At 41.8% G+C, this 10,826-nt stretch overlaps 1 protein-coding gene across 1 annotated transcript; it reads left to right on the top strand.

Moving 5' to 3' along the window:
• Window positions 1-2,744: 2,744 nt before the first annotated feature.
• On the top strand, window positions 2,745-9,940 carry AGR2 (anterior gradient 2, protein disulphide isomerase family member). The gene is made up of 7 exons (XM_015421588.1): window positions 2,745-2,889; window positions 3,425-3,488; window positions 3,697-3,749; window positions 4,441-4,514; window positions 5,260-5,323; window positions 7,463-7,546; window positions 9,891-9,940. Exons 1-7 carry the CDS (start codon window positions 2,745-2,747, stop codon window positions 9,938-9,940), a joined length of 534 nt encoding a protein of 177 aa, XP_015277074.1.
• Window positions 9,941-10,826: the final 886 nt, after the last annotated feature.

Below are 10,826 nucleotides of genomic sequence, written 5' to 3'. Positions count from 1 at the left end.
TACAGATTTTCTCCCCCCCTTAAGGCGCATAGGCCCCCGGGGGCCCCCCCCCCCATAGAGGCAAAAGCAGCTCAGGCAGGATGGCTTTTTTCAGAACTACAGGGAAGAAATGGTTAAAAGTTCCTCCCCCCCTCTGCATTATAATCCCTCTCAGAAAAGCAACCCCAGTAGTTGCATTTGGAAGGAAATATTTTTGAAATTATTATGGAAGAAAACATAACGGAAATTTGAGTCTGAGATGACAAGGACACCCAGGACTTAGAGCGCGGGGTGGGGGTGGGGGTGGGGGGTCACACACAGGGAAAATATCACTTTGGGTTCATTTTCATTTTTCACCTTTAAACAGTTCCATTAATTTTGTCATTTTCATAATTACCACTATTGGGTTTTTGGTAATTTGCTGCTGCTGCTGCTGCTGCTGCTGTTGTTGGCTTCCTCCCTCCCTTCTCCTTTCCTCTACTGTGCAGGTTTGTGCCACAGTTGACCTGATTGGGCAGGCAGTCTGCAGACCAAAAATCTCCCTTACTCCTCCCTTATTCCTCCCAGCATCTTGGAAACTCTTTTGAATCTAAGTTGTTGCACTTTGGACTTACATGAAGTCAGTCATGTAAGGGTTACATTTTCCAGAGTGCCCCGAGGCACAGCACTTCAGGGGAGGGGCAATGATTCTCTGCCCATCGGCCTATTGAGGGTTGCCAGGTCCTTTTCTTCTGCCGGCGGGGGGTGGGAGGGAGCTTCCTGGGAGTGGGGAAACATTACCGTGCACAAAGTCCCCTGTGTGATGATGTCACACGGAAGTGACATCATCACACTGGGGAGTCACATGGCAGCACTGGTATTTTGGGCAAAACTCTATGGTTACCATAGAGTTTTGCTCCAAATACCAGAGCATCACTCTACAATGTCCCCAGCGTGATGACATAACTTAGTGTGATGTCATAATTTAGTGTGATGTCATCATGCCGGGGAACATCACACCTAACTGTGGCTGTTCGGGGTGGGGCTTCCCCCCCCCCCCCCGCCAGCCAGCCGGCTAGTGGCAGTCTGGAGCCTGCGGAATCAGAGGATCCCCTGCTCCCACCTGGAAGCTGGCAACCCTAGGCCTGTCCCAGCCCCTGCCTGAAAACTGAAGTTTTAAAGAGACCAGTATTGAAAATACCATGGGGGCCTTTGCAGAAGAAACAGTTACTAGTACAGGAACTTTAAAGTTAGAGAATGACGCGTTAGGTACCAAAAAGGACTTGTTGGGAGGCATCTCCTTTTCCCCTCCCCCAGTACTTCATCTTTCCCTTCCCTAGCAGCCCCCATACCCTGTCCCTTTTTCCTACTGTCTCCTTCTCACCTACCTGCCAACCTACCTTTATCTACCCCACTGGTCTTCACCTTTCCCTCCTCCCCTCACCTTGGCAGCTGGGAAAACTCTGGCTGAGTTGTGTGGTGGCAGCCTCCCCAGGTCCATTTGTGTGGTGCCTGGCACTAGGCCCTGATCCAGTTGTACTGTAGGGTAACTGCAAGGACTTCAGGGGCACTTCATTTCCACCTGTATCCCTTCACTCTTTCTTCTTTCCTTCTTACTGACAGCCCCTATATCCTCTCTTTCTTTCCCTGCTTCCTTGTCTCCTTTCCAATCACCAATCAACCCACATTTTATCTGCCCCCATCTTCAGCTATATTTATAATTTATTTATTTCATTTATACCATACCTTTCTTCACAACGGGGACCAAAGGTAGCTTACATAATTCTATTGAATTTTCACAACAACCCTGTAAGGAAGGTTACGCTGAGAGAGACTGACTGGACCATTCAGTTCTCTCTTAAAGGCCAAAACAGCCCTGGAAATCTTTTACTAACAGAAACCAAGGTTAGAAGACTAACCAAGGATAGAAGACTAGAAATGTTGTGGTGGTCACCTAACAGTCGCCACAGAGGGCATTAATTTCTTAAAGCTACAGGTGCTGATTTTATTATTGGGTGGGGGGGTTTCACCAGCTTGTTCGTTTGTTAAGATTTCAGGGTTTTTTGAAAACTTGGAGCTTTTTTCAGGTTTGTAGAAAGATCTGTCTGGTCTGCTCATGGCTCTAGTCTCCAGATATGGATATAGTCGGGACCATGTTGAGAATTGGCTATATTGGTTGCTGATTAATAATTATTTTATAGACGTACTCACACTTGAATTGGGGTGTAATTGTTATTACTTTATTTATACCCCACTTTTCTCCCCAATGGGAACCCAAAGCAGCTCACATAATTCTCCTCTCCTCTATTTTTCCTCACGACAACCCTGTGAGGTAGGTTAGGCTGAGAGTGCGTGATGGACCCAAGATCACCCAGGGAGCTTCCATGGCAGAAGTGGGAATTTGAACCCAGGTTTCCCAGATCCTAGTCCAGCACTCCAACCACTATACCACACTGCCTCTAATACAAGTGTAAACTACACTGATGTTCCCCCAGTCAACAATTACTGCTTCTTCTTTTTTTTTTGCATCAACAGTGATCAAACTTTCACACAAATAGTGGAAGAGATGCTCAAAGCTTCATGTACCAAAGCGTGATAAGCAACTCTTGGCAGTTGGTTGCTCCTTTTCATTGTGATCAAGGAAATCATACACCTCCAGAGCGATGCTTATTATTATTTAGCCAACTGCAGATTTGTTGTATGCCATCACTGTTCCTTACTGCACATTGTCTTGTTCTGGAAGGCTGAATAATCCTAGTGCCTTTTCTCCCCCCTTAGCTTTAGCCATGGAGAAGAGCTTAGTGTCTGTGTTTCTTTTGATCATTGCTGTTGCACACACCTTGGCTAAAGACGCTACAACAAAAGACGGGAAAAGAGACACAAAAGAAGCCAAAGACAGCAAAATAAAACTGCCCCAGACTCTCTCAAGAGGTAAACATACGCTAGTTAAAGCTTTTGTCTCTTAAACTGCCACTTGTATTACCTGTCTGGAATTTATTACTCTGACCCACCTATACTTATGAAGGAAATTATTTCAGGAATATGCTATCAGATATATGCTATCAGATACAGGAATAAAACTGGTCAATGCTTAGGGTTCTTATCAAATCAAATAGTAACAACCTTAGTTAATAACTTACTAGCAAAATGTAGTAAGCCATTAGATACATAAGGATGCTGGGGAGTGGGGCGCCCTTCAAAAGCTGGGTCATATTAGGAATTAATTCTCTAAACGCCACAGTAAGCAAAGAGACAAAGTTAATTCATTTCAGTACCAGCTTTCTAAAAACCTCTTACATAAATCAAAACCATTTAAAACACTTTCTCAAAAGAAAATGGTAGGCTAATAGAAACCAGATACAACAATTCATTTTTAAAAATTAGGATAGTTTATTTCTGCTTAGTCATGAAATTAACACTTTCAATCACAATGCAATTTAAAATTAAACTTCATATGTCACTTCAGGCTGGGGCGATTATCTTATCTGGACTCAGACTTATGAAGAAGCTCTCTACAAATCCAAGGCAAAGTAAGTTCTTATATCTCCAAAAGGTGTTAGAATAGCACCACCTTGTGCAACTCTGCAGTTCTTCTCTCTCATCACTTTTAGCCATAGACAATGAGAAATGTTTGGAAAATCTCTTCAGATTTAATTTGGGATGTTACTCTCCCTTATAAATCTTTATTGTCCTGTAATCTACTGTGAAATTCTAAAGTAGAATGTCTTTTCTCTTCAGCAACAAACCTATAATGATCATCCACCACTTGGAAGATTGTCCTCACAGCCAAGGTACAATTCTTTCTATTTTTGGTAGGCACTTAAGGAAATGAATTGCTTCTTTAAAAAAAAAAACAACAACCCAGATCTTACTTTAACATCCTGTAAAACAGAACAACCCTTGCTCTTACCCCATAGTTAAAAGCAAATCACTGTGAGGTTACACAGAGGAGTGCATTTGTCCTTGTCATGCATTCTCACAGATAATGAGTGCCTGAGAGGATATGTCCCCTCCCCCATTTGAAATTTGGAGCTAGGATTTCTACATTAGAGGGTGTGGCTTTCAGCCAGGTTCAAATTCCAGCACCTCTTTTAAGAAGTGAAACTTTGGCTGTATTGTTCAAGGTAGTGCACCAGAAGTCCAGTTCCAGAAGGAGTAAAGTAGACTGTTCACAAATATGTCACTGGCTACAGACTTCTGTCTCAGCTTTTGATTCTGTGTGTATAGTAATTTTATTTGCTAGGATAAGACATCTGACTTTCAAAACTATACACAACACATTGATTGTGGTAACCTTGAACTAGATTGGCTTGAAGACCAGTGTGTAGACTGATTTATAGCTCATTTTACACAGTTACTCATTTCCAACATTACACAAGAGTTCGTGACAGTTCTTGGAGTCTGTAACAATAGGTCTATACCACCCTTTAATGCTCTCAATTCCTTTCCCCTCAAAAGAGTTATTTTATTTTTCCTTCTTAGCACTGAAGAAAGTGTTTTCTGAACACAAAGAAATACAAAAGTTGGCCGAGAAATTTGTTCTCCTCAATCTTGTCGTAAGTTTAAGTGATATTTCATTAACTACCCTATTTTTAGTACTCTCAAGTAATTATTAGTTGGTGCATGGAAGGCTGAGAAATTTATCTGCCCAAACTTATGAAGACACACAAGTATTTAGTTCACCATGTGGTGTTATGAATGATACACAGAGAGTGATTAAAACATGGAATTCACTGCCAGAGGATGTAGTGATGGCCTCAGGAATGAACAGCTTAAAAGGGGGATTAGATCAATTAAAGGAGGATAGGTCTATCAGTGGCTACTAGCCATGGTGACTGAGGGGAACCTCCTCTTTCAGACACACTAATCCTCTGAATCCCAGAGCCAGGAGGCAACATCAGGGGAAGGTCTCGGCCTCTATGCCCTGTTGTTGGCCCTCCAGAGGAACTGGTTGGCCACTGTGTGAGATGGATGCTGGACAAGATGGACCATTGGTCTCATCCAGCAGGGCTCTTCTTATGTTCTTATGTTCTTATTTTGAAACACATGTGCTTGACAAAATAGATACTCATGTATCCTTCATGTAGGTTAGTGGCCATGTTTTACATGAAGATTGTCTCTGTGGAGGGAAAAAAACGTGAAAAGCCAATATTAATCATACCCAACCCTGCACCATGGTTTACTGCAAATGTATATCCAGCCCTTGATTATGATAAAGTAATTGGCAAGACTAAAATAGTTAATTGTGTGGTTTAAAGGATAAACCTTAAAAGAAATTTTGATTTTCTGTTTGTATTTTAGTACGAAACCACAGACAAACATCTCTCCCCTGATGGCCAGTATGTTCCCAGAGTCCTGTTTGTAGGTAGGTATTAGGATTCAGAGACGCCTGTTTGAAAAACTGGTTCCAGTGTGTGATTATATATACCCATTTCAGTGCCTGGTATCAAATAGCAGTACTTACTGTAGAATAAAATTTCCTCACATTATTCAGCATGAATGGGAAAAACAAAACAGTCAACTGTAGTTATGGACTACACAATCCCTTACTGTGAAAAAAACAAACCTTCTTAAGTTTATTTATGGCATCAGGGAGAAAATGCAGGACAATTTGTTTCTATCAGCCAACAACTGGTAATCTTGTTTCACAAGTCCAAATTACATTAGTATATAAACTCTTATGCCAAAATACGCACAGTCAGGTGGATATTTTAGCTTATTCCCTATGGTACCTGTTCTTTCTCCTTGACAGTATAAATAAGTGTGTTCATAGCATCTCTCAATGATCATGTAAATGAGGCCATAGCTACATGGCCCACTTTGTTCTTCTGGCCCACCAAAAAGAAAAGTACATTAACAAGCCCATCAAGAATGAGGAAACGTCTTCCTGGGAAGCCTGTTGGGGTCAAAGTACACATGACAGGGGAGCCTAATTTCTGGTCTGTAGCCATCTTCCTTAAGACTAAAATCGGACCAGGACCATGGCATGGGGTTATATGACTCCTTCCTTCCACTATTTCCCTAATGGAAACCCCAGCTCTTATTTCTTTAGTGCGGCTCATCCACATGACCACAATACAGAATGCATAACTTTGCTCTCTGGCAGCATATGTTGTGTGCCATTAAAGAACAAACTACTTATTACTATCATCATTGAACAAGGGAGAGTTTTAAAATTTTCCAGCTCAGGTCCCAATATTTCTTGGGCTGGCCCTGCTCTGCAATGATAAATAACTACCTACATCCCAATGGCTCATACCATTAGAGACAACAGTCTTGGACAGGAATTTAAAGTGAACATTGTGTGTGGCAGTGTTTGCATGACTTTATTTGCCAGGTTACATAACCCAGAATCCATGCCAATTTCTATCCTCCGTAATGTTACACCAGTTAGAATCCTATTCAAACCATACATGAGGTGGATAAAACTCCCTTTAGTAACTTGCAAGAACAAAAGAATGCATACAACATATTAAGGGCCTGTAGACACTAACAGAGGGTGGGCGGGCTGGTGTGGAGTGATCAATGCTCATCTGTCATTAGTCTAGATTGTTTCAGGGGGCAGCCATGTTGGTCTGCAGAAGAAGAGCTAGATTCGAGTCCAGCAGCACCTTACAGACCAACAAGATTTTGGGGGGGTATGAGCTTTCGAAAGTCAAAGTTCCCTTTGTCAGGTATCTGACCAAGGGAGCTTACACTGTCATAAACGTATCTTACCCCCCCCCCAATCTTGTTGATCTCTAACATGCTCATCTAGGCAGTATTTTCATTGTGGGGAAATAAAGTTTATCAGCACTCATTCCACAAAATGTGGTCCGTAGCAAACCCTGATGCTCCCATCTTGTTAACCCCACCAATGTCCTGGTCAAACAAAAACACAGGACAACATTGTTCCATGACTGTCATGACACCAATTGGATACTTCACACAACATTATGTCCCCATAGTTTCCCCCTCCTTCCATGTCCCCAAAGTTTTTTTGTAGTTCAGAATGGTTTTCTTTGGGGGGGGTGTCAGTCAAGGGAGGGGGGAAATACAACCTTTTAAAATAAGTTGTTCAAAGCTACTCATTCTATTCCATCCATAGCAATACCCTCCCAAATTTAATTCTCTTCCAAATATGTGCACCCACCCTCAGCTTCCCTTTTTTCTCTTTAAAAGAAGACATTAAGATTGAAATCCTAAACAGCTACATCCTTTGAAGTACCCTACCATCAATGGATGCAACTGTTTAGGAATCTTCTCTCTGACATAATTTTAAGCCCATCAGTTGTAGCCTTAAGCCTCTGTTCATCCCCCTCCCTAGATACATGCAGTTTGCAGTCTGTTCATCTAATATGGGGGGAGAAGGTCATTCAGGGAACAGAAAAATGTGAGATAAACCATGTGGAAGCACAAAACTTGATTATGCCTAGTAGGCACAAAAGTAGAGGCCATCTGCATTGAAACAAATTCCATTGCTTGTAACTGGAAGTAAATAGTTTTCACCCCTTCTCTTCTCCAGATCCTTCACTGACAGTTAGAGCAGATATTACTGGAAGATATTCCAATCGCCTCTATGCTTATGAACCTTCAGATATTCCACTGTGTAAGTATTTTCTACTTTGTACTGGAGTATCCAGCATACCTTTGGAATGAACAGGTCTTTTACAATAGGAGTTCCATTCTTATCTATACAACAGTCCTATTTCACAATCTGGGTAAAATCACAAAAAAGAATCTAGATGCCCTTCCCACTAGTGTGTTGCTATGCGTTACATTTGTGTGTTACATCTCACTTCACCTACAAAGACACCAGGCGACAAGGAATTCCCAAACCCCAACTCCCATGTGTATACAAAGAGAATAGTAACTTTCTTTAGTATCTATCAATTACATTTTTATCCCACCCTACAACTAAGGAGCTCAGGGTAGTGTACATGATTCTGTCTTCCTCTATTTTATCCTCACAATGGCCCTATAAGGTAGGTCATACTGAAAGCGCATAACTGGCCCGAGATTGTACAGTGAATTTCATAGCTGAGTGTGGAGTTGAGCCCTCCTCTTCCTGTAACCATTGCACCACTTTGGCTTAGGCTGTTTTTGTTGCAAGGGATTCTACAAGCCATGAAATGCATGTGTTCATGGAATAATTTGCAGCTACCAGTACCCTTTGAAGGTTGCTCTTGTAGATTGGGGACAGCTATATGAACGGAGTGGGATTCAGCATGAGAGACTTCAGTATAAGGAGAAATTGGCAAAGTCACTCCAACCCTCTTGTGTCAACTCCTCCATGAGGAGAGCAGGAACGTGTGTGTTGAGGGGGTAATTTTGTCCCCTTTCTTGTTAGAGAGTGTGTGTGACTTCTATGGATTACCCCGCCCCCCCGCTGAGTCTCTCCCTAATCCTCAGAAGCAGCTGGAGTGCACAGGAAGTTGCAGAGGAGAGGTTGAGAGATCTGACCTGTGAACTCATGCTATTTATGGTTGGTCAGATCCAGCTCACTGCATGATATAATTAGGTGGGTAGCCATGTTGGTCTGAAGCAGCAGAGTAAAGCTTGCACACGAAAGCTTATACTTTGACTAAAACTTTGTTGGTCTTAAAGGTGCCACTGCATACAAACTTTGATATGATATAATAACTAAAACATTTACAGTAACTTTATCATACATACACAGCTTAAAACATCTCCAGCATCATCTTTTGCAACACAGAATAATTGGTTCTGGAGGCTTTACTGAAAGAACTCTGATCTGAAAGAAAAGGATGCAGAGGTTGACAAGCATGGAGACTGACTTATCACTTAGGTCCAAACTGGACTTTACATGTGACACAAAGTGTCTGACCTGACTCTCAGTCTCATGTACTAACTAAGGACCTCACCTTGAAAGTGCTCTGGTTTGACTCTGGAGTGCTGCAAAGCAAGGGGGGGTGTCATTCAGACTTCCCCCCGCACACCATTTTCACCCACAGAAATGGCTGTGTGGAGCCCTGTTTTCCTCTTATCTGGCTCCACAGTTATGACTAAGGACACTCATGTCACCTGTAACAGCTAGCTTGGTCTTTAGTCTGCAGAATCCAGCCCACATCCCAATCAAGCTGGATTTCTTTTTAAAACCTGATGTAATCTTATTCACCTAATTAGGGTTAGGATCTGCTTCTCACAATATGGCTACCACTTGACAACCATGATTCATCGGTAGTTTGCCTCCAAGGCACTGCCAAACATTCCAGTGGCAGATTTTGTATCAAACACAAACCACATGGGGGGTGTGTGTGTTCCAACCCTCATAATAAGCAATTCACAAACATGTCCCATTGGAGGGACAAGTTCAGGTAGCTTCCATATTTATGAATTTATTCAAACTATATAGACAGCCCTCCCCTGGAGGGCTAAGGGTGGTGTACAACATTTCAATAAATACATATATTAATCAATAATGGTTCAATTCAATTTAAAACAGTTAAAACAATCACAATCACAACTAATTCAGATGGTGTTGGATACCAATTTATACCCTTCCCCATGAAGCTGAGGAGTAGAGGAGGCCAGGCTCAATGACAAACCATTGCTGTCCTCAACCATAGGCCCAGCAGAACATCTCTGTCTTGCAGGCCCTGTGGAACCGCACTGAGTCCCACGGGGCACGGATGTCACTAGGCAGAGAGTTCTACCAGGCCAGTTACAGGGCCCAAAAGGAATGAGTAGCATGAGAAGCATCCTTATACCAGCTGAAATCTAAGTATTCCAACTGAGAACCAGACTTTCTTGACAGACTATTAGAAATGTGTATTATTTCTGTCACTGTACTTGTGATGAAAAGGAATGCTAGATCATACAGTTTCCTTAATTCGGAACCACAGGCACAAAAACCCTTTCAGAATACTGATTTCTTATGAATTCTGTGCAAAAAGAGAGAGAGAGAGAGTAACTTCTGGATTTTTTTTTAGTGTACTCAAACATGCAGAAAGCACTGAAGCTGCTGAAGACTGAATTGTGAAGAAAGAGAATGGACCAGCAAGCTCATCTTCCCTTTCTAATTATTCCTTTAAAACTTATTCTGAGTAGAGAATATACAAGTTGGTCTTAGATATGCATATCAACCCATGGGATGCATGACTAACAGCTCAATGGTGTTATAAAGACTGGTTTTGTACAATATGGCATTTTAAGTATTGACTGCTTTTTATAAACTAAGCATAAAAGAGTACTGTATGCTCTTTTCTGCAAATCAGGATTTAAAAAAATAAATCTACTTCACGGTGTTTACAGAAGCATTGCCTCTCTTGTGTTGTGATTTTGGACAGAACCACCTCTGTTGTTTCCCAGGAAAAAGTAGTACAGAGGGAAAGATCCTGGGGGGAAATGCTGCTATAAGTAAAGGAGATGATGCCATATAGTAACAGAGAATATCAGCTTCAGAAAACCAAATTGCATCTAGAGGAGAGCATGGTCAAGCATGGGAGGGAATAATGTAAAGATTAATAATCTGAAATAGACAGATGAAGGTCGTGTCTGGGACATTACTTGGGCTGAAGTTAGGACATTAAAACAAAAGGTACAGGACACAGAAGACCACAAACAATGAAAAATCTTTTCTGCAACATGTCAAAGCCAGTGCAAGTACACTGTAGAGAGAGCTGTATTTTTTTGTCAGGGAGCTGATAAATATTGGTATTCCTGGTTATCTGGATTCCAAATACCAAACAGGTATTTGGTATCTTGTTTTTTTGGGGGGAGTCTGATATTATTTGGCTCCATTATTCCCTTTGGGGAATATTTCCAGAGGGCTGGAGGGGTTGCATTTTGAGGGAATTGCACCAAAATTATAGCAGAGGTGCTGGTGCCTGTCCTTTAGATAAGCCCCAGATTTTAAGTGAATTGGA

The sequence above is a fragment of the Gekko japonicus genome, unplaced genomic scaffold (genome assembly GCF_001447785.1).
Source record: "Gekko japonicus isolate JY-2015 unplaced genomic scaffold, Gekko_japonicus_V1.1 scaffold1585, whole genome shotgun sequence".
In the NCBI taxonomy this organism is placed as follows: Eukaryota; Metazoa; Chordata; class Lepidosauria; order Squamata; family Gekkonidae; genus Gekko; species Gekko japonicus.
This window is presented reverse-complemented; position numbering and strand designations above follow the sequence as displayed.

What these genes read in the sequence shown, in the direction of transcription:
- AGR2 (XM_015421588.1), top strand. Translation starts at nt 2,745, where the DNA reads ATGGAGAAGAGCTTAGTGTCTGTGTTTCTTTTGATCATTGCTGTTGCA. An exon ending in CTCTACAAATCCAAGGCAAA is followed by an intron (nt 3,489 to 3,696) that starts GTAAGTTCTTAT and finishes TTTTCTCTTCAG; the next exon opens with CAACAAACCTATAATGATCA. An exon ending in ACCTTCAGATATTCCACTGT is followed by an intron (nt 7,547 to 9,890) that starts GTAAGTATTTTC and finishes ATTTTTTTTTAG; the next exon opens with TGTACTCAAACATGCAGAAA.